This window comes from Capsaspora owczarzaki (assembly GCF_000151315.2).
Source record: "Capsaspora owczarzaki ATCC 30864 unplaced genomic scaffold supercont2.5, whole genome shotgun sequence".
Lineage (NCBI taxonomy): Eukaryota > Filasterea > Ministeriida > Capsasporidae > Capsaspora > Capsaspora owczarzaki.
In genome coordinates this window covers 1,250,796-1,274,882 of record NW_011887296.1, presented here as the reverse complement: position 1 = coordinate 1,274,882, position 24,087 = coordinate 1,250,796, and the positions used below count along the sequence as shown (strand labels likewise).

General features: G+C 52.6%; 7 protein-coding genes across 7 annotated transcripts; 5 read left to right on the top strand and 2 right to left on the bottom strand.

Annotated features, from left to right (window-relative positions):
• The first annotated feature begins 125 nt into the window (after positions 1-125).
• Positions 126-7,629, top strand: CAOG_03826 (hypothetical protein). The gene is made up of 9 exons (XM_004363497.2): positions 126-464; positions 1,450-3,075; positions 3,206-3,642; positions 3,761-4,960; positions 5,066-5,196; positions 5,318-6,302; positions 6,487-7,034; positions 7,139-7,319; positions 7,422-7,629. The coding sequence occupies exons 1-9, from the start codon at positions 335-337 to the stop codon at positions 7,503-7,505; spliced, it is 5,322 nt and encodes a 1,773-aa protein (XP_004363554.2). The 5' UTR covers positions 126-334; the 3' UTR covers positions 7,506-7,629.
• Positions 7,630-7,656: 27 nt separating this feature from the next.
• On the top strand, positions 7,657-10,638 carry CAOG_03825 (uridine cytidine kinase). The gene is made up of 11 exons (XM_004363496.2): positions 7,657-8,013; positions 8,315-8,384; positions 8,496-8,586; positions 8,696-8,812; positions 8,888-8,986; positions 9,071-9,112; positions 9,195-9,521; positions 9,641-9,807; positions 9,909-10,044; positions 10,130-10,394; positions 10,511-10,638. The coding sequence occupies exons 1-11, from the start codon at positions 7,680-7,682 to the stop codon at positions 10,546-10,548; spliced, it is 1,686 nt and encodes a 561-aa protein (XP_004363553.2). The 5' UTR covers positions 7,657-7,679; the 3' UTR covers positions 10,549-10,638.
• A 66-nt stretch (positions 10,639-10,704) lies between these two features.
• CAOG_03824 (acyl-CoA thioesterase 11) lies at positions 10,705-14,225 on the top strand. Its single transcript, XM_004363495.2, has 12 exons — positions 10,705-11,033; positions 11,198-11,267; positions 11,420-11,662; positions 11,762-11,926; positions 12,049-12,144; positions 12,225-12,344; positions 12,449-12,695; positions 12,822-13,057; positions 13,170-13,394; positions 13,517-13,680; positions 13,783-13,913; positions 13,985-14,225. Exons 1-12 carry the CDS (start codon positions 10,838-10,840, stop codon positions 14,060-14,062), a joined length of 1,971 nt encoding a protein of 656 aa, XP_004363552.1. The 5' UTR covers positions 10,705-10,837; the 3' UTR covers positions 14,063-14,225.
• CAOG_03823 (hypothetical protein) lies at positions 14,135-15,479 on the bottom strand. The gene has a single exon (XM_004363494.2). It carries the CDS (start codon positions 15,134-15,136, stop codon positions 14,321-14,323), a length of 816 nt encoding a protein of 271 aa, XP_004363551.1. The 5' UTR covers positions 15,137-15,479; the 3' UTR covers positions 14,135-14,320.
• A 1,715-nt stretch (positions 15,480-17,194) lies between these two features.
• On the top strand, positions 17,195-18,980 carry CAOG_03822 (hypothetical protein). Its single transcript, XM_004363493.2, has 2 exons — positions 17,195-17,576; positions 17,879-18,980. Exons 1-2 carry the CDS (start codon positions 17,325-17,327, stop codon positions 18,794-18,796), a joined length of 1,170 nt encoding a protein of 389 aa, XP_004363550.1. The 5' UTR covers positions 17,195-17,324; the 3' UTR covers positions 18,797-18,980.
• A 187-nt stretch (positions 18,981-19,167) lies between these two features.
• Positions 19,168-22,540, top strand: CAOG_03821 (hypothetical protein). Its single transcript, XM_004363492.2, has 9 exons — positions 19,168-19,287; positions 20,028-20,058; positions 20,281-20,535; positions 20,642-20,701; positions 20,797-21,423; positions 21,519-21,675; positions 21,784-21,881; positions 22,034-22,232; positions 22,377-22,540. The coding sequence occupies exons 1-9, from the start codon at positions 19,217-19,219 to the stop codon at positions 22,415-22,417; spliced, it is 1,539 nt and encodes a 512-aa protein (XP_004363549.2). The 5' UTR covers positions 19,168-19,216; the 3' UTR covers positions 22,418-22,540.
• Positions 22,541-22,700: 160 nt separating this feature from the next.
• CAOG_03820 (3-oxoacyl-[acyl-carrier-protein] reductase) lies at positions 22,701-23,900 on the bottom strand. Its single transcript, XM_004363491.2, has 2 exons — positions 23,879-23,900; positions 22,701-23,640 (listed from the first exon to the last, which is right to left on the bottom strand). The coding sequence occupies exon 2, from the start codon at positions 23,594-23,596 to the stop codon at positions 22,832-22,834; it is 765 nt and encodes a 254-aa protein (XP_004363548.1). The 5' UTR covers positions 23,597-23,640; positions 23,879-23,900; the 3' UTR covers positions 22,701-22,831.
• Positions 23,901-24,087: the final 187 nt, after the last annotated feature.

Below are 24,087 nucleotides of genomic sequence, written 5' to 3'. Positions count from 1 at the left end.
GATTTCTCTCAAACAGAGAGCCATCGCCAACTCAATGTCCACTCGTGCTGCAGTAATCTGATTCGTATTCGAAACGCGGATTCAGGCAATATGAGAATCGACTGATTGATCAGTCCTTTGTTTTAAGCTCCTTTTCTTTTTCTTTCTTTCTTTACGTTTCGTTGCAACACACACAAAACACGGCAACCTTCGAACAGCCGCGCTTTGACGGGGTTGTGTGTCTCTTGTGTGTGCGTGTGTGTGTCTTTGAGTCTGATTCACTTGCGCGGCGTTCGGTTGCTCTGAGGCGGGAGGAGACACAAAACGAAGAAGAAGAAGATAGACGACAGCACGAATGGCGTCCAGCGTTGCCAAAGCATCGCCCGTCAGCAACCCTGGCAGCGCCAACCAGACTGGATCCGCCAGCAAGCTGATCAAGGACCACTACATTGACATCAAGGTCGTCGAGGCGCGCAACCTGCCAGGTCTGTAACGCTGACCATAAGCATTCGCCGATTGTGATGCTGAAGGAGTGCTTCTCTCACTCCCGTCTCTCGTTCTCTCGTTCTCTCGCCACCGCGTTCGGCATTTTTCGGGTGTGCGGATCGCTTCCCTCCGTTGTTGATGCTGCAAAATCCAATCGCTTTTTGATGTTTTGTGACTGCTGCTTTCGATTGAGCGCGTTTTCGACCTTTTTTTTTTTTTTTTCTTCGTCTTCTTTTTTTCGACCTTTTTCTTTTTTGTTTCTGTTGTTGTGGAACAAAAAAAAAAAAAAAAAAAAAAAAAAAAAAAAAGTGTCAACTTTTTCGTCTTTTTTTTTTTTTTTTTTTTTTTTTTTGAACTGCGGTCTGGTTTCTGGTTTCTGGGTCGTGTGTGTGTTTGGATGGATGGATGAATGGATGAACGAGTGATTGAGTGAGTGAGTGAGTGAGTTGATTGAAGGGGATTGAGGGGGGATTGAAGCGGGAAAGCTGGGCTGCGGTCGAGGCGAAACACCAATGCTTTTAGGCTTATAAGGCAGCTTACTGGAGTCACCAACTTGGACGAGAAGGGGGGGAGAGGGAGAAGAGAGCTCGCTGGACTGGTGTGGCTGTGCAGTGAAGCATAGGACGAAACACCAGCAGAGGCGAGGCAGAGCGAGAGACAGCGGCAGAGCGTGCAGCTTGTTAAGCAGTCAGTCAGTTAGTCAGTCAAAGCCAGGTCCTGTTCCGTCAGGTCATCACTCAAAACACATCAACTCGTCAACTCAACGTCCACACCATCGAAAGTACGGGTGGAAATTGAGGTGGTGTTTCAGGGATGTGTGCGCGTTTGAGAGCGACACAAGAGGTGTTAACAGTCGCTCGGTCTCAGATTTTTGGGTCTCAGAATACTAAAAACTCTTGTAGATGGAAGCTCTGCTTTGCTCCATCCTTTCATGACACTCAACTCGATCTTTGGTTTGCCTTGCTCTTGTGAACAAAACAACAGGCCTCCTGCAATCATGCTTTTGCACGGTAAGGCTCAATCGCAACGAGGCCGGTCGCACGCCGCACATCTCTGCTGGTCGACGCATCTCGCTGGGACGCATGAAGGATGCCGCTCCGTCAAAGGGCAACTCAAACCCTTACTGGGGCACCGATTTCCACTTTGAGCTCTTCCCAGAGTTTCACGACATTTCCGTTGTCGTGTGGGACGCCCGGCGCAAAGCAGACATTCCCACTGGCCAAGTGTCGATTCCAAAGGCCGTGCTGCAGGCGCGCACAGGCCATGTGCCTGTCGAGCAGTGGTACAAGCTCAAACCCGCGACCGACGAGGACCGCTTGCTTGGAGACATTCATCTGCAAATTGTGTTTGTTCCTGCGGCCAGTAGCGGCGGCGACCAGGCCACTGCCGACGATGCCTCCGCGGGTGTTTTGCGCGTCAAGGTGCTCGAAGCGCGCGATCTCTTTTACGGCGGCCGAGGCAACAGCGGGACAATGAAGCGCAAAATCACCGACATCAACCCCGTCGTGTCTGTCGCCCTGATTTCCCCAGTGCCAGGCGCCAGTCCGGTCGAGCACCGAACCCACCAGTTTAAGGCCAACGACGCTCCGACGTTTGACGAGCTGTTTGAAATTCCCGTGCGCAATGCCGACCTGCTCTCGTCCCTCCATGTCACTGTTTTGACCACTCCGAGCGGTAAAAGCAATCACGGCACGATAGGCCCCGGCGGGACAGTCTCGTCGCTGTCTGCAGTGATTAGCCGCGGCGAAGCTGCGATGGGGCGCATTGTTTTGCCGCTGGCCTCGCTTGAGCGAGGTACAGTGTACGACCACTGGTACGCCCTCTACCCAGCCATCGACGCTGGCAATGGCTCGACACCTCCGCACACACCAGGTCTATCGCCCAGTCCAGCGACGTCGCCTCTCGCTCCGAGCTACCCTACTCCAGGCGAAACCTCTTCTGGAAGTGGCCCCACCCGAAGCAACGGGTCACCGGCCCCGCCTGGCCTGGACGAAGGACCCATGATTCGGCTGCGACTTTCCTACATTGAAGAAGGCGTGCTGCCCGTGAGCGAGTATTCCGAGTTTGTCGACTTTTTCCTCAACAATCGGCGGCAGCTTGTTTTGGCGCTTGATGGTGTGACCAGAGACCGTTCGGAGACTGGCCAGCGTATTCTCGATCTCATTGGCACCCGGCGGTTGACACGAAGCTTTCTGAAGGAAATGATGGAGGTGCAATTTCGCTCTGCCATCGGCACCACGTCCTCGATTGTCCAGAACGCCTCTCTCGCCACCAAGGTGATTGAACTGCACATTCGAAACATTGCCTTGCCCTACGTTCGTGCCGTTCTCAAAGAGCCGCTGGATGAGATGATTCTCGAAGACAAGTACTGCGAAGTCAACCCGTTCTTTGTCGACAAGACCACCAATGTGAAGAAAAACCTCCAACTGCTCGCAGAGTACGCAACGCGCGTGATGAATGCCATCATGTCTTCCGGAAAGCAGTTCCCGACACCTCTACGCCAAGTTTGTGCCGATCTGCGGCATTGTGCGGCCAAGTGCTTCCCTAGCGATCCCAACGTGCGGTATTCTGCCGTCAGTGCCTTTATTTTTACGCGATTGTTGTGTCCTGGTGAGTGTGTTTTTTTTTTATTTTGATTTCTTTGTTGCCTCTTCTTTTTTTTTTTTTCTTTTTTTTTAAGTGTGCTTGTTCGTGAATGTCCCTCTGCTCACTTTGGCTCGTTCATTCCACTTTTTGGCAGCAATGATGGGACCCAAGGCATTCCACATGTGCGCAGACTTCCCCAACGAGCGTGTTGCTCGAACACTCACGCTTGTGGCCAAGACGGTGCAAATGTTGGGCTCGCTCACCGAGTACACTGATAAGGAAAGGTACCTGCTGCCATTAAATCGCGTTATCGAGGATAACACCAGCAGCCTGAAAGCCTTTCTCGACATGGTCGCTGTTGAGCCGCGCAGCCCGTCGGCCACGACCACCGAAGAGTTTTCCGTGTCCCCTTCCTCTGGGAGCGCAAGCCTGTCGGCCGCGACTGGCTACAGCTTGAGCGTCGGTGCTTCTCTCGGCGTCTCGACGCCAGTCTTGTCTGCTGACCAGGAGGTTGCCAAAGCTGCGGCGGCTCTGTTCCGACATCTCTGGTCGCTGCGCGAGGCCATCGAGGAGATGAACGACCGGCGGCAGGTACGAGGATTGTTGTTTGTATTTTTTGTACTTTTATGCACTTGCCGATGGAGAATGCGGTCACTCAATTCTTTCTATCGCACCAACTTGACATGCCTCTGTTCATCTATTGTGGCAGGACGATCCCGCGTTCGACACTTCGCGGCAGCTTTTGCAAATCCTGGACAAGCTGTATGCGACCCACGTTGCCAACCACGCCATGGTCCGACCGCTTGCTATTGCAGGCAACATTGACTTGCGGCATGTGCAGCTCCCGTCTGCGCTATTGGACGCGGCAAAAGAGCACTCGGTCACGGTTGCCAAGGCGCGAAAACGCACCATTTCCAACAACACTTCCGAAATCCATCCGCTGGTGTTTGGAGGGGCGCAAAGCAATGGCTCTTCGGCCACCAACCACGAATCGGACGCATCCGATGTCGAGCGCACCTCGGCCGACCTGCTTGAGCATTTGACATCCACCATCGCTCAACGCATCGCGGCGCTGCTTGCCGCTGCCAATGCCGGCAACAAGGCGCAGTTTGTGAATATCGCCAGCGACGCAGAAGTCGGAGTGCTCGCCCTGCTCGCTGCGCTGACACCGCGACCAGGCACCAAAGAGACGTCGACCTCCTCGACCCAACTCGCTGCCTTTAACGCCGCTCGCGGCACGCTGTTGCAGCATGTCCAGGCGCTTCTTGATCAGGCACGCACGGCCTCGGCTGAAGCCAAGGACGCACCCAGTGACGAGGCCGCTCTCAAGCTCATGATGGCACACGCTCAGAACGTGCTCTCATCGACGCGTGAAACCGTGCTGACGCTGATTGCCGTGCCCAAGTCGAGATCTCCGTCACGCGCGCGCGCAAGCGCCGCAAACGCTGCCATGCCCGTGTCGGTTGCCATTGCGGCCAGCGCATCGAGGCCGCACGGTAGCGTTGCAAACTCGTCATCACGCTCTCCAGCCCCAGTGGCCGAGTTGTTTGATGGCGCCTCGAGCGCATCCTCTCCTGTCGGCGCGGCATCTGCGCCAACCGAGACGAGCACATCCTATGCCAGGCAGCTCGACGATATTTGCCAGGAAGTGGAACCACCGACAGGCGAGGTCACGCTCGTGTTCACTGACATTCAAAATTCCACCGCCATCTGGGAGTCGGACGCCTCTGCGATGCGAACGGCCATCAAGGTTCACAACAACATTATGCGGCGGTGTCTGCGCAGGCACAAGGGATACGAGGTCAAAACCGAGGGCGATGCGTTCATGGTTGCGTTCCAAGACCCAGTGGATGCCGCTGCTTGGTGCATGGCGGCCCAGCTGGAGCTGATGGATGCTGAATGGCCACAGGTATGTGGGGCTTGACATCCCAGAGTTGGCTTTTTTGTCGAGGTGTTTGTTTCTGATTGATTGTTTTTTTTTTGCAAACTCTCATTTCTCCTCTTCTTCTTTCAGGTGACTTTGTCGTTTGCCGGGTGTGGCGAGCAACGCACTGCCAACGGCCAACTCGTATATCGAGGTCTTCGAGTGCGCATGGGAATCCACACGGGTGATGTTGGATTTGAGCTGGACGACATCACTGATCGGTACCTTTTGTTTTTTTCGTTTTTGTTTTGCTGCTCCTTTCACACTCAGTGACTAACTGCGCTTGCATTTGGTGGGGGGATTTATTCGTTGTTGCTTTTCGCTATTCCATTGCTTGGCCAGAATGGACTACTACGGTCCGAACGTCCGCCGAGCAAATCGGGTTTCTTCACTCGCGAGCGGAGGCCAAATTGTCGTGTCTGGCGCAGCGTGGGCCCAGCTGCAGCCAAAGTTGCGCACAGAAACACTTGCACCCTTCCACGCTGCCGGAAAGCCCCTGGGCGAGTTCAAACTCAAGGACTTGGAGATTCAAGAAACGCTCGTTCAGCTGCTTCCTGGAACCCTGAGCGAGCGAGCCTTCCCGCCGCCCGGAACTGCCGCCGCTTCACCCTCTGCCACACCTGGCGCTGGCGTGCACTCAGGGGTGGATGCCCTGCAAGTGCGAGAGAGCGCAGGACACGGCGCTCCGCGGCGCAACTCAAAGTACTACGAAATGCTTCAAAAGATCTCGCCCGAGGTCTCCCCGCCCACCGGCACCGTCACTATCGTGTTTACGCACGTGGCACATGTGACGGAACTCTGGGAGGCCAACCACACGGCCATGTACAACGCCACCAAAATCCACAACGACCTGGTGCGCACGTCGCTGCGTTTCCAGCACGGGTATGAAGTGCGAACGGAAGGCGCCTCCTTCCTCGGTGTCTTCCAGAACGTTGTCGATGCTGTGCAGTGGTGCGCCATCCTGCAAATGAAGCTGGTCGCTGCCACTTGGCCGAGCGACATTCTCGACATGGAGCACTGCAAGCAGGTGCGTTCGTCCAGCGGTCGGCTGCTCTTCAGTGGCCTTCGCGTGGGCATCGGCATGCACACTGGCGAAGTCGGCTGCGAGCTGGACAATGTCACGGAGCGCATGGAGTACTTTGGGCCTGCCGTGAGTCGCGCAACGCTGCTCGGCAATATGGCAGACGGTGGTCAAATCATTGCCAGCGAAGGCACCATCAAGGCCCTTCAAGCGTGCGGTAGCGATATCACCGAGCAGCTCGAGGTGCGGTTCACCTTTGCTGGCGAAGTCGTTTTCAAGGGCCTTGGTTCCGAACGGCTGACCGAGGTATGTTTTGTTTGCTTTTGTGAGGAAGGCAGACAGGACGTGTGATTGAAGTTGCTGAAAGGCACCAGAGCAGAGCGTGCTGGTAGAAAGCTTCGTCGTGGAGGGTTGAGAAGGAGGATAGCCCGCGACCTTTGTCTCAATTTTGCGCTTTTTTTTTTTCTCTGCAAATTTGCCAAAACGTTAGATCTGCCCGAACTTGCTCAGCGGACGCCAGTTTGTTCTGCAGCCAGGAACTAGCACATTGGTCGCAGAGCGGTCGTCGTCGGGAAACTTTGACGACGTGCTGCGCGCCATCAAAAACTTTGATGCAAAGTCGTCGCGAACACCACGACACTCCTCGTCGTCCGCAACTGCCCTCAAGCCAGCCTCTTCCTCCCTTTCCGTCACGTTTGGCACTGGTTATGCCACGCTGTCATCGTCCATCCCATCTCTCGCTGCTGGCAACAGCGGCGCCATGTCCTTTGTCTGCCATGACTGCAACGGCGCGATTGGGACTGGCACCGAGTGGATTTCTGCCATCGGTCGTGTCTACCACAAGGAGCACTTTGTTTGCCACCAGTGCAAGCAGCCGTTCGGGTCGGGTCGGTTCCTCGACAAGGAAGGTCGGTTGTATTGCGAACACGACTACGAGGCTCTATTTGGCCGCGTGTGTGCTGGCTGCCACGTTGCCATCGCCTCTGGTGAGAATGCCATCAATGCTCTCGGTCGTTCCTGGCACGCTGATCATTTCAGGTATGTGGATGGTATTTCGGGTTTCGGAATTCGAGATTGAGTGGTTTTCGTTGTGCTTATGAAAGTGACTTGGTCGAATCTCTCTGTCCTTTCCCCACCCCCAGGTGCACGCATTGCTCTGAGAAACTCGAATCCAAGTTTGTCGTCCTGGACAATTTGCCGTATCACAAGCATTGCGCTGAAAGCGGGCCAGCGAACGCGTGCTCTGGCTGCGGCAAGCCAATTGATGGCACGTACACGAACGCTGATGGCCAAAAGTGGCATAACGAGTGCTTGAAGTGTCGGGTAAGGCTTTGCTCTCGTTCTTTTCGAATTTGGATTGGCGCAAGCATTTTGGCTCTGTGTCTCACCCTAACCCTTCCCCCCTCCCCAACTCTCTCCTCTCAGCACTGCTCAACTCCTGCTACTGCCACGGACATGTTCATCCAGAACGGAAAGCCCATCTGCGGCAAGTGCCAAGCAAAGCCATAAAACAGAATGCAACAGATTTGCTTGATGCAGCGGTGCCTTTGACTCCTCCCTCGCTATCTCTCTCTCAATGTTGGTCTGCTGTCCCATCCCTTATTCAATATATTCCATGTACATTGCTTCTCCACCGCAACATGTTCTCAGTCTCTGTTTTTTTTGCTCTCAGTTTTCGCCAAAATGGACATCCCGCACCTCGCGCGCAAGCAGTCGTCGCAGTTGCTCTCGACCTCGCCCAACCTGCTCTCTGTGGACGGCCAGAAGATGTCTGCATCGGCTGCGCAACTCCCCGGCAGCGCCGTGTCGTCTTCAGCTAGCTCAACTGGCTCACTGGCTCACTCGACTGGCTCGAGCGCGTCGTCCGCTGTCTCTGCCTCCGTCGCTGCGCTTCCAGTCACCTGCGAGGAGGAAGGCGACGTTTCATGCACTTCCAAGGTCTCGCGCAGTGCGTCCGGATCGAGTGACGCTGGCGCCCAGCACGCGTCCACCAAGCGCCGCACCATCTTCACGCATGGTCAGTCACCACAAGGCCTCCAAAGCCATCCCAAACACACGCACAACACAACAACAAACACCCCCAAGCAAGCAAAGCTGAGCAAACAATCAAGACGAGCTTGGTTGTTTCTCAATCCATGGCTTGGCTTTGGCTTGAGACGGGTTTTCACGCGGTGTTGCCAACAAGCCACAAGAACGGAGCATTACAACACCCCAATGCTCGTCACTCAGTGTGCAGTTGTTGTATGTGCATGTTCGAAAATGTGTCTCACTCGATGGCGCTGCTGGAAAAAAAAAATTGTCTGGGTTTTGGGATGTAGGTCGTCCGCCGTGGTACAATGTGGATGGTCAGCTCAAGGAAGCGTTTGTCATTGGCATTGCGGGCGGCAGGTACGCAGCAGCACTGGATGGATCATCCTTCGAGTGACATTGAGTATTGATTGGTGTCTAACTGCTGAAGGATGATTCACTGGACTTTTGTTTTGGGTTTGTGCTTTGCAGTGCCTCCGGAAAGACCACTGTTGCGCAGATGATTATCAAAGAGCTCGGAGTGCCGTGGGTGGTGCTTCTCTCCATGGATAGCTTTTACAAGGCATGTCTGCTGGTCATTCCTGTTGCCTTGTGAAGGAGCTCCTCTTTCTGCGACCGTGATACTCGTTTGAATTCTCACCTTTTTTGGTTGTCTCGTTTTGGGTTGGCAGGCCTTGACTCCTGCTGAAATCGAACGCGCCCATCAATGCGAGTACAACTTTGATCATCCGAACGCCTTTGATGTCGATCTGCTGGTCACGACTCTCAAAAAGCTCAAGGAGGGCAAGGTATGTTGTGATTTTGGGTTCGCAAGATCGGTGATCCCTTCAACTGACATTCAACCATAAAACCCGTCTTGACAGAATGTGGACATCCCAGTCTACGACTTCAACACGCACAGTCGTTTGCCAAACACGCACACCATGTATGGCGCAAACGTTATTGTCTTTGAAGGCATTCTGGTACGTTCCTAGTTCTTTGATTTGTCCTTTTTGTTGTCGTTGCTGTTGACTCAATCGCCTTGTTCTCGAAATCATACATGTTAGGCCTTTTGCCGAAAGGATTTGCGAGATCTCATGGACATGAAGGTACGATTTGGCTTTTTGGAAGACTCTCTGCAATGACACTCCCCTCATTGTTGCTTATTTTTGCTTTTCTCTACCCACCCAGGTCTTTGTTGACACCGACTCGGACATCCGCTTGGCTCGACGACTCAAGCGCGATATTCTGGAGCGTGGTCGCGATCTCGCTGGCGTCATCAAGCAGTACAACAAGTTTGTCAAGCCGGCCATGGATGAGTTCATCGCTCCGTCGATGAACCACGCCGATGTTGTTGTGCCTCGCGGCTCAGACAACCATGTTGCCATTAATTTGATTATTGATCACGTGCGCATGCAACTCAACGAGCGTGGTTTTCTCTTCCGCGAGAAGATCGCCACGGCTCGCAAGGACGGCCCCATGCCCGACACGCTGCACGTCTTGCCTCGAGGCAGTCAGGTAAGGGGTGTCTTTTGGACTAAGTTGCCACGTGGAAGCTGCTGTCGAGTCGCTTACGTTTGAATTTTTTTCTCGAAACCGTGTCTCCACCAACTCCCTCCTGCTCCCTCCTACTCTAGGTTCGCGCCATGCACACAATCATTCGCAACCGGGACACGCCACGCGATGAGTTTATCTTCTATTCGCAACGGCTGATGCGTCTGCTGGTCGAGTACGCCTTGAGCTTTTTGCCCTTCCAGGAGACGATCGTGACCACGCCCTCGAATGCCCTTTTCCAGGGACAGCGGTAGGGAATTGATTTATTTTGTAGCTCGATTCTGGTGAGCCATGTTGCTCATTTGGCCTCTTTGTTTCTCCCTGCTTGTTACTCGTGCCTTTTGGTTTCAGCTTCAACGGTACCCTGATTGGAGTCTCGATTGTGCGCGCTGGTGTCACAATGGAGGGCTCGCTCCGAGATGTCTGCAAGGACATTCGTCTTGGCAAGATTCTCATCCAAACCGACGAAGAGACTGGCGAGCCCCAGGTGAGGGGCTAGTGGTTGCGCGAGTGCGTTTTTGCGAGTCTGGTATGCATTCGTCTCACAAATGTATTCCCCTCTCGTTGGACAGCTGCACTACTGCAAGTTGCCAAAGCGCCTGGCCGGTGCCCACATTTTGCTCGTGGATGCTACCATTGCCACAGGTGCTGCAGCCATGATGGCCATCCGAGTCCTGCTCGATCACGACATTCCAGAAGAGAACATCATGTTCCTCTCCCTCATTGCCGCGCCGTCAGGCATCCACAACCTCGCCTACGCCTTCCCCAAGGTCAAGATTATCACTACTGAGGTTGATCGCGAAGTCAACGAGCAATTCCACATTATTCCGGGCATTGGTGAGTCAGAACCATGAATGAATGAATGAATGAATGAATGAATGAATGAGTTGAATGAATGGCCCTTCATCGCGTTGTTTGCTTATTTTGATGTTGCAATCGTTCCAACGCTGTAGGCAACTTTGGTGATCGCTACTTTGGAACGTCTACCTAAACGTCGTTCATCCCCACCAATTCAACTTTCGTGTGCGTGTTGACGTAGTAAACTTTACTTGTTTCTCTTGCCCTGCAATAGTCCATCCTCTTTACTTTTTTTTACCTCATCCATTGGTCTTTGTCTTTTCAAGTGCTTTGGTCAGTCATTGTTTCCCTATCGGTTGCCATTGACAATTTCATAGCCGCCACATTGCACTCCGACTTTCACTCCAACCGACACCCATCCCGTCCTGTCTCCTCCTCTACATCCACACCGCGCCCCCCCCCCTCCCCACCTCCCCAAATCCATGTCGAGCAGCACTCACGCCGGGACTGGGACTCCGCCGCCTGCCCCGCCAACGCCGTCGCATGCGGTGAATACGCCTGATGACACGCTCGTCCAGATGCACAAAATCCTCGTCCCTTCGCAGACCAATGCGTTCTCCATCTCGCTGCTCGGAGGCGAGCTGCTCAAGTGGATGGACACGTGCGCCTGTCTCGCGTGTAAGTCCAGCGAAACGAACAACAAGCAACGAAACAAAGCGAAACAAAGCGAAACAAAAGCGAAAACGTTACGTTACGAAAATTTGGGTCAAATTTTGAGAGATAAATTTTGCGGGTTTTTTATGATTCAAAAACGCTGCCTTTGTTGTTTTTTGCTCGAGCAGCCGAACGCCATTCAAAGCATCCTTCCGTCACAGCAAGCATGGACGATCTGCAGTTCCGTGAGCGTGTCAGGCAAGTCGTCCTCGTTCCTTGTCGATTCTGTTGTTTTGTTTTTTTTATCAATTTGGGTCACTCACGTTTGGTTTTGTTGTTTTGGTTTTTGGTTGTGGTTTTGTTGGTTTTGTTTTGTGTGCGTTCTTCTCGTTTGTGAAAATTCAACGCAGAGCTGGTCAACTCGTGCGCATTAGTGCCAAAGTCACACGCGCGTTCAATACAAGCATGGAAGTCGCGGTCAAGGTCTTCTTGGAAGATCCGCTCAATTCCGGCAGCGTTGCCATGTGCGAAGCATACTTTACGTTCGTCTCGCTGGACAGCCAAGGGCAGAAGGTGGCAATTCCAGCACTCGTCCCCGTGTCCGAACAGGATAAAGATCAGCACAGTCTTGCCTTTGAGCGTCGTCAAATCCGGTAAGGTTTCGTTTGCCAATTTCTTGTCCGCTTTTTTTAAAAAATTATTCGTCGCGCTGACGGATGTCCACCATTTTGAACACCACCCCCATGCTTTAGTCTCGATCGAAAGACGTCGATTGAGAAGGTGGCAGAAATTCTCCAAAACCAGGCAGCTCGCCGCTCTTCCATCGACATTGCTCCGGAAAATCTGTCGTCGTCGCGAACTCTGCTCGATGGCAGCCGTACCGTAGTTCCCGCAGGTCTAACCATGGTGGAAAGCTGGTACGTGTGTGGATTGTTGGTTCTCCCATTGAAGAACAGCCCTGTCTCACCCGCTGCGTCGGTTTTTTTTTTCTTTGGTTGATATGCGTGGGATTTGCTGTTGCGAAACACCACTTCAACAGGGAGCTTGTGTTGCCTCAGCATGCCAATCACCACAACACGGCTTTCGGTGGTCAGATCATGGAGTGGATGGAAATGAACGCTACTGTCTCTGCAAGGTAGGAGTCGGTTTTTGGTTGTTTTTGTGAGGTTTCAGATCTTTCTTTTTCCGCTGCGCTCAATGCTTTGGGTGTGGCAGCCGACTGGCCAAGTCCTACCCGCTGCTGGCAAGCATTGACGACATTCATTTCCTCGGACCCATCAAAGTGGGCGAGCGTATCATCATTCGCGCTCAGGTGAACAATTCGTTCACGACCAGGTGCGTACTCGACTCTTGCGGCGGGATTGGGGAGTTGTTTGATTGCCGGGTTTTGCGCAATTTAGCTGAATCCGCTTGTTTTGTTGTGTTTGCTTGAACGTCAGTATGGAGGTCGGGGTGCGCGTCGATGCAGTGAGCATTCACGATCCTCAGCCGCGCCTTGTCAACACGGCCTACTTTACTTTTGTGGCGATTGATGGCGATGGAAAGCGAGTCAAGCTGCCTCCGTTGTCGGTTGCAAACGCGGACGAGCGTCTCCGGCACGATGAGGCCATTGCGCGTCGCCAAGTCCGTTTGGATCGCAAGAAAATCCGCAGTGAAAAGGCAGAGCTCGCTGTCCATTGCACGGAGGTATGGAAAGAGAGAGAAATTGGCTTTTGTGTTGCTACTGTGGTTTGTGCGTTGATGACTCTTGTTCTGGAATTGGTTTGCGCTCACCCGTTGCTGCTTTTTTTTTTTTTTTTTTCACTCTCCCAGGACAATCTCAAGGAATTGTGCCTGTCGAACGTGTCCAATCTCACGATTCTGAAATCAACCCGCGACTGGGATGTTCTTTCGGAGCGCGACGGCATTCAGTTCATGACCAAAGACGTGGGCAACACGCTGGTCGTGCGCGTAGAGTGTTTTGTCTCGGCCAGCGCCGGCGAAGTCTACCAACTGCTCGAAGACATGTCGCTCCGCTCAGAGTGGGACAAGTTGTTTGTCAGCTACGAGTAAGGCTTTTTGACTGCCGGTTGGAGTTGTAGCGGTGCTTGTTTTGTGTTGTTTTAATTTCGCTAACTTTGGGCTTTGGCTTGGGCTTCTTTTTTTTTCTGGTGACTTTAGCACTCTTCGCAAGATTGACTCTGACAATGACATTTTTCACATCAAAATGCGCTCGCCGACAAGCCTGGTCGCGGGTGCGGCTCAACAGCCTCCGCAGGATTTCGTGTTGCTGACCTCGCGACGTCGTCCGACCGACTTTTCCAAGCACTATGTCATTGCCCATCGCTCGGTCATTCAGGAGAATATGCCTTCAGTCCAAGGATATTCCCGTGGTGAAGTTGGCAGGTACAGATGTTTTGTTTGTTTTGGATTTCTCTGGCTGATGTTGGAACGGCGATTCGTGCCACACAAGCTCTTCATCTCACTCGTTTGCACTTGTATGTTTGCCCACTTGTGCCTCCGTGCAGCTCTGGCTTTATCATCACGCCAACGGGCTCCAAAGGATCGGACAAGACCCACATTGTGTACTTGAACCAATTTGGTTCGAGTGTTCTCAGCTACATGTCTGGCGACATGATTGGCGTGTCCAACATGCTCCACAACTCGCTCGTGCGCCTTCGTGAATTTGTTTGTAAGAGTCACGATGAATGCAGAAATGCGTTGGTTTTTTGCTCTTTGTGTTGTTGTTTTTTATTCTTTTTTCTTATGCTTGTCCTCATTTTGTCCGATGCAGCCAACAGCAACTCTGTCAAACACCTGCAGGAGACCGTCCTGAACCGCATGATTGAGCAAGAGCAGCACAATGTGGACTCGTTGTCTGAGCAGTGCGATCGCTTGTTCCAGCCTCCTGCCACACTGACCGCGGTAAGGGCATCTACTCCTCAACATGGCTTTTTCGCACTAGTACTCATTCCTTTTGCTTGTATCCGATACAGGACTTGGTGGCCGCACAAGCCCGCTTGGTCGAGCTCAAGAAGCAACGAACGGCCATCATGCAAATCCGTCGCGTGTAACGTGCACAAGTGTTTGGTTGCAAGTGTGTTTGTCTGGACGTCAATCAACAAAGAACTCTGCAACTTTGAAACGCTTGAAGAGAGTCAATTTGGGATGTAACTTGATTTTGCATTATCGAACAGCATGTCAACCAAACAAAATGAAGCACATCAAAGAGACACACGCACACACGCACACACGCACACACACGAAATCCAAAAACAACAGCAAAACAACAAAACAACAAACAGACATCTGCGCAGTCAACAACCCGCGATTCAGGCGAGATTGGCGGCAACGGCGGTGGCAGAGATGAGAAGGTTCTTGAGGTAGGCGACCTCGGCCTCGAGACTGCCGACACGGTCGCGCAGAGAAGCATTCTCGCCGCTGAGACGCTGGCACTCTTCCTCGGTGGCGACGACAGCCATGCGCTTGCGGGCGCGGCACTTCTTGACCGCGTCATTGTTCTTCTTGCGCTTGTCCAGGTAGTCGGCGAGCGTTTCGCCGGCCTCGAGCTGGCGGTCGGTGGAGAGGTGCACGGCGGGCGATGCCACAGGCGACACGCGCGGAGAGCCGGACAGCGACTGCGACGCGCCAGACGAGCGAGGATCGCGGAGGGCTTCCTCGGCACGACGCTTGCGCGGAGAGACGGACTCGTCAATGAACGACATGTTGTTCTTGGTGTTGGTGTGATGGGTGGGAGCACGGCCAGAACGCTTCTTGACGTCGGCGTTCGAGTGGAGCGAAAAGTCAAAAGTCTGGCTCAGCCAAGCGGGCTCGCTGGCAAACGAGGCGCGGTCTGCGGCGTCACTAACCGCGGAATCACTAACGGACGAGGCGTCCGAGGCGCAAGGCGACTGCTTGCAAACACGCGCAAGGCCTTCAGAAGCTGCTGCAGCCTCGAAAGCGAGGAGTGCGGCATCGAATTCGAGCATATCGCTCGAGGGAAAGTCGTTGAGGTCGCCGCGGAATTGCGGGACAAATGAGGGTTCAAGCATGAGCATCATGGCAGAAGTATCGTCGGCGATGGCAGAGATCGGGGCGGTACAAGGGAAGTTGAGGATTTGCGAAGCAAAGCTGGGCTCAATGGTCATTCAAAAACTTGAACGGGAACTTGACAAGGAAGGGGGAGAAGAGGTGAAGCGGGAGACGACGCTTGACAGAAGAAAAAGAAAAAGAAAAAAAAAAAAAAAGAACGGAGCGATCTCGAAACTTGAGACTTGGGGAAGAAGAGGGGCGCTTGAAGAGCAGAAGAAACCAAATAAACACGCGAGGTAACAAGCGCTTTTTTGGCAGGAGGGAGGAGAGGTAACTGTTCTCCGAGGTAGTGCCAAAAAAAAAAAAAAAGACGACGAAAAAAAAAAAAAAGAAAAACGCTGACCGGATCTAGTGTAAAAGTCTAGTCCTCAGGATGGGGTCGCAAGATATCGAAGAGTTATGTACGGGTGCGGCAAAAGTTTGCGGTGCTTTTGCGCAACTAGAAAAAATAAGGGGGGGGACGAAAAAAAAAAAGAAAAAAAAAAAGAAGAAAAACGCGGAAATAAGAGCACGAAGTCGCAACAAATAACGGCAGCAGCAGCAGCAGTTCAAGTCTCAGAGGAAGATTAGACGGTCAAGCACAATGTCAAAACCGAATCAAAAAGAAAGAAAATAGGCACAGGGGAGAAAAACGGAAAAGAAAAGGGAAAAAAAAAATTGAGAACTTGAAGAAAAAAAAGGTTGGTCACTGCTGCTTAAAGCAAATGTCAGGTTGCGAGTCGTGGAGGGGGAGAGTAAGAGGAAGATTCTGAATCGTCACCAACGGTGTCACTGAACATGCTGCGGTAAAACGGCTTGCTCAGAAAAGGGGGCTTGCGGGAAAAGGAAGGCTGGGAAAATTGGACAAACGACGCAGGTTCAAGGACGTAGGTTTCTTGGACGTGCGCGATCTTGTACAATCAGAAGAACTTGAAAAAAACGGGGGCGATTTTGATCCACTCGAAACAAATTAGTTGGGAGATCAAAGTCGTGCTTTTTGGCGCAGAGTAGGGGGCTTTTTCTCAGCAGGTAGTTTTGCGGCAACTACGGAAGGAGGTCTACAACAACGACCGGATCAAGTGAGTGGATGTTCAGGAAAACTCGTCAATCATCAATAAATTAGAACATATTCGTCACCAAATCAATCGAGAGTAAAGGATGACTGCAGCTCTTCCAGAAAAGGGCGGATCACAAATGTACTACGTCAGAAGCGGAAAATCGAAAAAAAAAAAAAACAATCCAAATAAAAAAGCTGGCTGAGAACACCTTCCATTCGATGCTCGAGAGCTCCAAGTGCCGCCGCCGACACCGCCGCGCGCTCGCTCCCAACCCCATAATTCAAGTGAGCTGAAGGTGCTCGCGGCTGGCGTGGTGGCGATGAGCTCTGCGTTTTCGTCGGCATCTCATGACATCATCACTGCTGGCATTGCGTCTTCGGTTTTTTTCCGTTCACTTTGTGCTTTCCCCCTGTCTCCTCCTTGCCCATTCTCCCTTCCGGTTTTTACAAAGTCGAATGCTCTGTCGCTCATTCAAGCTGCACCACGCGTCAGACGCAGCCCTGCGAGTTTACAACAAAAGCGTGGACGCCACAAATGGCGCTTTTTCCGCCATACACGCCGATCGCCTTCCACCGCCTTCGTGCCACGCCACGCACGCGTATTTGACCCTTCACTTTGTGAGTTTGTCTTGCTTTTTTCACTTCGCTCACAGCAGCAACGACGGAAAGCAAGCAAACAAAACCAAAAAACCAACAGCAAAAGAATTAAAAATAAAAATAAAAGCCGCTTACTTTATTGCAACGGAAAAAAGAAGAAAAGTGTGCATTGCGCAATGTTTGTTCCAAAAAGGGTTGAATTTCCAACTCGACAAAAAAGCCAACAAAACGACAAAAACCACATCAAAATCAAAATCAAAATCAAAAGTCAAAAGTCAACAAGTCTCATCATCAACTCCGCTGTGACAGAAGAAGCTCCAGTTGGATTGGTTGTGGAAAGCGGTTGTGAAAGCTCAAAGTTTCGACCGATTCTCATTTCAACGCGACAACACCATCCTCGAATGCGCTCTCTCAATCTCGCATGATCCGTGTCAGCACTGGGACGGATGGAAGACGTTTGCTGTCCAAACAGTCTGTATTTCTCAGAATCTCGTTCTTAGCCCAATCACACGTCACGCCCTTTTCGCCCAATTGTTGTCTGAGCCATTTGTTCTCTTTCTCTTTACTTTCGCCTGTGCTGCACCCCCACGACCACGCCATAACTACAGGAAATGGGCAACGTGCTCTGCTGCTGCTTTGACGGCGGCGACGAAGAGAGCGACCCGCTCCTCAAAGGATCATCGCAATCGGGTCAGAAATCCGTAGCCTCGCGGAGACGCGATGGGACGCTGTCGCCCGACCCGCGGCCGACGAGTCCAGGGACATTGGCGCAGTCCCGCATCGACAGGGACGACGCGGACGACCAGCAACACCAGGACGACGGCGCAGAGTACACTGAGAAGCGCCTGATTGAGCGCGCCAAAGTAAGGCCGGGCCGATCCGCACTCCGCACACGCTTGGTGCTGCCCAAGCCACTGTCATGCAAGCGGCAGATTAGTTGGTTGACAATGCTCATTGAGGAAGGATGGAACTGGGAGTTGGTGTGCCGCCCCCCGTGTGACCAAGGAAACCTCTCGTGATGGCTGTCCAATTGGTCGAATCTTACGTGCTTTCTCATGCTCATCATCATCTCTCAGACCAGAATGTTGCTGAATAAGAACGCTCACCTGTGTATGTGATGCTTGAATATGTTTTTTTGTTTCCTTCTACTTTTGCCGCTTTGCAGCGCGAACAACGCACGAACGCCGTGCTGCAGGCCAAGCAACACCAGCGAGCAGATCGCGCAGCTGCATTGGCGGAGGAGCGCAATAGGAAGCTCGAGCAGCGCGCCCGACGTCAGGACGACGTCCAGCGTGACAAGGACGAGCGGCGAAAGCGCCTGGGCCTGGCTCCGAGCGGATTTGCGGCAGACAATGTCTCCATCCATTCGGAAGACAGCGTTCAATCGTTCTCCTCGACCCGCACGACCAAGAGCACCTCGACGTCAATGTCTAGAGCGAGCCAGCGATCGAATGCATCGACTTCGGCGCTGCCGGGATCAACACGCATCTCCCCAAGCAACTCGTTGCTCGACATGGAGAGCGCGATTCCCGATGGCATGTCATCCGCCGCTGCTGGCGTACAAAGTGCAACACCAGTGGCTGGAGGAGCTCCTGTTGAAGCTGCTGATCCAGACGCGCCGGAAGTGCTGACCATTGATGCTGGCATCATCCTAGACCAGGGAGATGCACAAGCAACTGACTCGAAAGCCGCCACGGAGACTGACGCTACGGAAGAAGCGGCCTTGCAGCACGATTCAACTCTGACAGTGGATGAGCAATTGGAGGAATTGCAATCGACGTTGGTCGATCCCGCACAGGAAGTGACGCTGGCCGAGCTCGCTCCTGCCCCGCACATGTTGGATCTTGCGGGTGAGAGTGCTGCAGTGGACGATGAAGCGCGTGGCGACTCGGCGGCAACGACCGAAGAAACAGTGGCTGAATTGCAGTCTTCGCTGGTCGATCCTGCCCTGGAGGTCACCCTTAGCGAGCTGGGACATGCATCGGAAGAATCGACTCTTGCACCTGTCGACAGTTCGGCGGAGCAGGAGCCGACAGCGGCAGAGGAAGAGTCGTCCGAGGCTGCTGAACCTCTCTCCAATTAGGGCAATCTGCGTCGGTCGACCCCCGCATTGAATGCCACCCTTTGTCGGCTGAACAAGATGCACATAACCACGACGAAGGTGCATCCTGATGCTACGAGCTGGCTGATTCATCTGCGATTTCGTTGCCCCAATTTGATCAACTGAGTCATTTCGTGCTAAACAAAAATAACAAATCATCGATGCTTTTTTTTTTCCGCTTGATCTGTTGGTTCGACCCCCAATCTCGATCCTTCGCTGGTGTGTGTGAAGCAACGTTGTTTTTTGCTCACTTTCAACCGCGTCTCACACTCTCTTTCGCTCTGCACTGAGCTGTTCCATTTTCGTTGATAACGGCAGTCTTTTTTTTTTTTTTTTTTCCTTTTTTTTTTCGGTGCTGACTTTGCAAATCGATCAATCATCCGCTGCACACAACCCACTCCCATGCAAGCCTTTGAGGATATGGTTGCCAAAGAGCGAGGCCTGCTCGCCACAATGCGACTCGAGATAGAAAGGTGCTTCACAGGACAACGACTCGTTTGTTTCACTTGTTATTTGTTTTGTGTCTTTATTTTTTATTTTTTATTTTTTATTTGTTTTTTTCGGTTGCGAAGTGAGATTGCAAAACCACACTTCTCCAAATCGTTCGTCCCACACCCCACCCAACCCCGCCTTCGACCCTCGCATTCACAAAACCCTCGCTCCTTGTGGGGATCGTAGAGTTTTGGGCGACCTCGTCAGCCTTGGACGATGAGTGACTCGGATTGTGCGGTTGGCTGGTTATTGATTTATTATTTTGATTTTTTTTTTTTTTTGGCTAATCTCCTTGCACTGATTCATCGGGTGAGACTTCCACGCGTTCGGGCGTTAGGATGTGTGACGGGGGGCGGGGCGGGTGTGGTGAACAATCACGCTCTTTCTCTCGCTCTGGCTTCCTTGGCCGCCCTCTGGTTGCTTGGGGGCAAGTACTCGAGGGACGTAAAATAAAAAAATTGGAAGACGAAGAAAGTGGTAGTTGGAGCACGCTCGATCAGTTAGAACAGCGTATCAGCCACCGGTTTTTGCTTGTTTCATTTTCCATACGCGCTCCTCACTGCCGGTCAAATCGTTGTTGTTGGCAACACTTTTTTTTTTTTTTTTTTTTTTGGTCCTTGTGTGCTTGATGTGTGTTCACCTCCTGCTGTTGCTCGCCCTTCGCATTGAATGATGTGACTCACTTTGGTGTCTCGCTTGTGTCTGCTTGTGCCATTCGCAGCATGTACGAACCGCCGCCTGCTGCAGAGAAGGCAAGTGAACCGAGATTCGCATCTCGACGCCCTTTTTTCTTTTTTTTTTTTTTTTGCTCTCTTCCTCGCTCCCCTCTCCCCCAGTTCAGACACAAACACACACACACATGAATACTTACCCTTGTGTTTGCTTGTTTACTGCATTGACACTCTCTCGACGACGCGCCATTTTCGCCGCTTTGGTTCCTGTTTGTATTCTGATTATTATTGGTTGCGGATTAGCGTCTCGCGGAGCAGATCGCCAAAGTCCAGGAATACGAACGCATGGCTGTCGAGCAGCGAGCACAACTGGCAGCAGAAGAGGCTGCTGAGGCGGAAGCCACGGAGGAGGAAGCGAGCACGGCCGACGGCGACGTGGGCTCACTCCGAAGTCGAGGCAGCGTGAATGACACGGATCAAGGCAGCAGCAAGCAGCAAGACTCTGGCACTCAACTCGACTTTGATACAGAACGACTTGAGACGGCCTCGGAAATCCCTGTGAGTTCCTTGCTTTGCAACCTCGAAGCAGAGTTTTACTCCCAGTGGAGGTGGAGGCGTGTTCTTTGGTGGCTCACAGTGAATTTTGTTGGGTCACTCGGCGAAGAACACTGTGCGAGCCAATGCCGCGGTCGCCGGTCAGCTGCAAGCTGCCATTTCAAAGAAGGTAGGGTGATGGTGAACCAATTCGTGCTCCCGAAACTTTGTCGCTCATTCGATTTTTCGTCCTCACTCAAACTAAAACTACAACCTCGCGCGCAGCCACGAGCAATCGAACTGTGCAATCTGACACACCAAACAGCGTCCCTCCCAATATCGTTGGCCGGACTTGAAACAACGATTGCAACGCTGGTTGCCACCCAGTCCTCACTTCCGAGCCATTTTTCCACCTATCTGACCGTTCCGAGGCTAACAGGCCTTGTCACACTCAACTTGACCAACTGCGGAATCACCGATCAAACATTTGCGCCTGTGGGGGCGAGTGCCGCAGCAGCTGGGGACGCACCCGCCATGGACCTCGGCATTTTCCAGCAAATGCCAGCGTTGCGACGGCTTGTGCTCTGCCAAAACAAGCTGACTGCAATCCCGCAATGCGTATTGCAGTGTTACACGCTGCACACGCTTTCGCTCTCGTACAACAGCATTTATTCCTTCCCTGCGAACATTGATCTCATGCGCAACCTGATCTGCCTGTCGCTCAACGCCAACCTGCTCACCGAGCTTCACCCTAGCATTTTGCGACTGCGACACCTCCGCAGCCTCTCCATTTCGAACAATCTTTTCGCCACCGAGCCTCCCGAGTACAAGCAGCTTCAGAACACGGTCGCGATTCTGTGCATCCAAGGCAATCCGTACCTGGATCCGCGAGGGGCTTCTCTTGGCGGGCTGGTACGTAACTGGGCGCCTTTCTCTTTATCTGCATTGTGTGAAGCTCGTGATTGTCGGGTTTCTTTGTGCTCACTATTACGGTACCATCGTTTCAGGCCAAGTTCAAGCAACAACTGTTGCTAGGGGGCGGTCAGCGTACGATGAATCTTTCGGGTTTGCCCGCCGGTGCCCCGCTGACTCGAAGGCTCACCACTCTGGTTAGCGAAGCGCCATCCGATGGTGGACGCGGCACACGATCCGGCTCGCTCAGAAGTGAGTCCACCACCAGCTGTTGCGCCGCATCGTGCTGACCTCCGGTTCTGGATTTGTCGCTGACTTGCCATGCTTTTGTGTGAATTCTTCTTTTTGACTGTGCTGCAGCGTCCGCAAATCGGGCGTCCGTTGCGGGTGATCTTGGTGACTATGAACGCCGCGCCGGACAGCTGCGCCGATCTTCCTCCACCTCCGTGATGGGACAGGTACTACTTTTCTTTCGTGCATAGCTTGTCGGGGCTCTTTGTTTGTTTTTGTGATCCGAAGCAGAAGACGAAGCATGTTGTGCATGTCGCTTGATGTGGCGTCTCACATTTGTACGACATTTTTCTTTGTGGTTTTTTTGTTGTTTGGACAGCACCTTGCGAATGTGGCTGGAATCGGACAGTGCACGACAGTCGCAGAATGGTTGGAATGTCTCAAACTCTCGAATCACCTGCCCGGATTCACAGCTCAAGGCTTTGCCGATCTGGAAAGTCTGAAGAATCTCAATCTCGAAGCACTCACGCAGATTGGTGTCTCGAGCAAGATTGAGCGTATGATTCTTTTAACACAAGGTGACGATCGACATCTGCGGTGGTCGGGGATTTAGTGGACGGGGATTGGTGTTTGTTGGTTTTGATCTCTGACCGTGTTTGGTTGATTGTGTGTGTGGGCTTGTTTTTTTCTGAATCTGTTGGAACTTTGTTTGTTGTCCTTAGCCGAAAAGCTCAAGTCTGCAAGACCCGAAACGCCAGTGTAGGATCACCAAGGTTCAAAGGAAAATGTTGTAGCATAAATTTTGTTGGCGTTCACTGCGCATGTTTTAATCCCCCCCCCCACCTCTTCTGTTGTTATAATCGTATTTGAGAATATTCAGCTCATGTAATTGTGTTTGCTTTTTTTATGGCTGCATGGCAGTTTGCCGCCGGTATTGCAGCGGTTTTGTTGAATTCTGAGGGGATTTTGTTTTGGTTTTTGCTTTTGCACTCACCCCGCCCCCTCTCGTTCTCACGCTGAAAAAGAAGCGCTGTGATGTGATGGCTCGCGATTTGGCGAATGGGTTGCTCATTGTAACACTCCTGGCCAACGGAACGGTAGCAAGTGCACGCTTCTGAAAAACATAAACACCAAGCTCTATATTTCCAAACGGCAGAAGGAAAATAACCACTTCTGCTTACAGGTGAATGCCACCAGAAACTTCAATGCGCTGGCCGTTGACCCAGCGAGCATCCTCGCTGCACACAAAGTTGACAACGCCACCAATGTCGTCCGGAACGCCAACGCGGCCAAGGGGCGTGTCGGCAGCAATGTGGTCCTTCACGCCGGGGATGCTAAACACATGGGCGTTAAAGTCCGTCTCAATCGCGCCGGGAGCGACAGAGTTGACGCGGATGCCGCGGGAGCCGAGCTCCTTGGCGAGGTAGCGGGTCAGGGTGTCGATGGCCGCCTTCATCGAGCCATAGGCAGAGTATCCGGGAAGAGAGAAGCGCGCCAGGCCGGTCGAGAGATTGACAATGCGGCCGTTGTCAGCAATGAGCGGAAGAAGGCGCTGAGTGAGGAAAAAGACGCCCTTGAAGTGGACGTTCAGCAACTGGTCGAAATCCTCCTCGGTGAACTCGGTGAACGGCTTGGCAAGATCAATGCCCGCATTGTTGACCAAAAAGTCGAACGTCGAGCGCTGCCAAGTGACCTGGAGTGCCGCCTTCAGCGTCTCAGCAAACTGAGCGAAGCTCTTGGTCACACCCGTGTCAATCTCGAGCGCGACGGCCTTGCGACCGAGCGCCTGGATCTCGGCGACGACGGCGTCAGCCTCGGCCTTCTTGGAGCGGTAGGTCACAACGACGTCGGCGCCGTTGCGCGCGAGCGACAGCGCCATGTTACGGCCGAGACCGCGCGAGCTGCCAGTGACGAGGGCAATCTTGTTCACGTGACGGGACATTGTGGATGTTTGTCAAAGACGATGGTGGGGTTTTTGAAAAGTATCTGTGATGAATGAGTGAAAATGGATGTGAGTTCAACCGAAGGCGGCTGTGACTGTGAGAGGTGATGGGGGGAGTGCTGCTTAGAATTCTCCGTGTTTTTGTGTGTTCGTGCGCTGCCTCCGCTTCCAGCAGACTGCTGCTGCTCCTGTGTGTGTATGTGGGTGATCCCGCATGCAACCAACCGCACAACGCTCTCGCTTGCTCTCTCAATGGCGCGCTCTCTCCAGTCAAACACTCACCAGAATCGAAGGTGATTTTGAAGAGTGAATCAAACCTTTTAACAAAGTTGCGCTTTTTAAATGGAAAACGACGTTAAAAACCAAGTACTTAAAATTTCCGCGCTTTTTCCACTGCCGACTAGCCTGGTTTTAGTCTCTGATTCGTTCATGCAGCGAACTTGCTTACGTACTCTTGCCTTCCGACTTCTCACTCACTCTCTCGCCAGAGT

Bases quoted from the DNA above. Each gene is read 5' to 3' on its own strand.
- CAOG_03826 (XM_004363497.2), top strand. From the start codon at position 335: ATGGCGTCCAGCGTTGCCAAAGCATCGCCCGTCAGCAACCCTGGCAGC. The intron at 3,076-3,205 runs GTGAGTGTGTTT...ACTTTTTGGCAG, and splicing joins TACGCGATTGTTGTGTCCTG to CAATGATGGGACCCAAGGCA. The intron at 5,197-5,317 runs GTACCTTTTGTT...TTGCTTGGCCAG, and splicing joins CTGGACGACATCACTGATCG to AATGGACTACTACGGTCCGA.
- CAOG_03825 (XM_004363496.2), top strand. From the start codon at position 7,680: ATGGACATCCCGCACCTCGCGCGCAAGCAGTCGTCGCAGTTGCTCTCG. The intron at 8,587-8,695 runs GCATGTCTGCTG...TTGGGTTGGCAG, and splicing joins CCATGGATAGCTTTTACAAG to GCCTTGACTCCTGCTGAAAT. The intron at 9,522-9,640 runs GTAAGGGGTGTC...CTCCTACTCTAG, and splicing joins TCTTGCCTCGAGGCAGTCAG to GTTCGCGCCATGCACACAAT.
- CAOG_03824 (XM_004363495.2), top strand. From the start codon at position 10,838: ATGTCGAGCAGCACTCACGCCGGGACTGGGACTCCGCCGCCTGCCCCG. The intron at 11,927-12,048 runs GTACGTGTGTGG...CCACTTCAACAG, and splicing joins CTAACCATGGTGGAAAGCTG to GGAGCTTGTGTTGCCTCAGC. The intron at 13,395-13,516 runs GTACAGATGTTT...GCCTCCGTGCAG, and splicing joins TCCCGTGGTGAAGTTGGCAG to CTCTGGCTTTATCATCACGC.
- CAOG_03823 (XM_004363494.2), bottom strand. From the start codon at position 15,136: ATGACCATTGAGCCCAGCTTTGCTTCGCAAATCCTCAACTTCCCTTGT.
- CAOG_03822 (XM_004363493.2), top strand. From the start codon at position 17,325: ATGGGCAACGTGCTCTGCTGCTGCTTTGACGGCGGCGACGAAGAGAGC. The intron at 17,577-17,878 runs GTAAGGCCGGGC...GCCGCTTTGCAG, and splicing joins GCCTGATTGAGCGCGCCAAA to CGCGAACAACGCACGAACGC.
- CAOG_03821 (XM_004363492.2), top strand. From the start codon at position 19,217: ATGCAAGCCTTTGAGGATATGGTTGCCAAAGAGCGAGGCCTGCTCGCC. The intron at 19,288-20,027 runs GTGCTTCACAGG...TGCCATTCGCAG, and splicing joins ATGCGACTCGAGATAGAAAG to CATGTACGAACCGCCGCCTG. The intron at 20,702-20,796 runs GTAGGGTGATGG...CCTCGCGCGCAG, and splicing joins AAGCTGCCATTTCAAAGAAG to CCACGAGCAATCGAACTGTG.
- CAOG_03820 (XM_004363491.2), bottom strand. From the start codon at position 23,596: ATGTCCCGTCACGTGAACAAGATTGCCCTCGTCACTGGCAGCTCGCGC.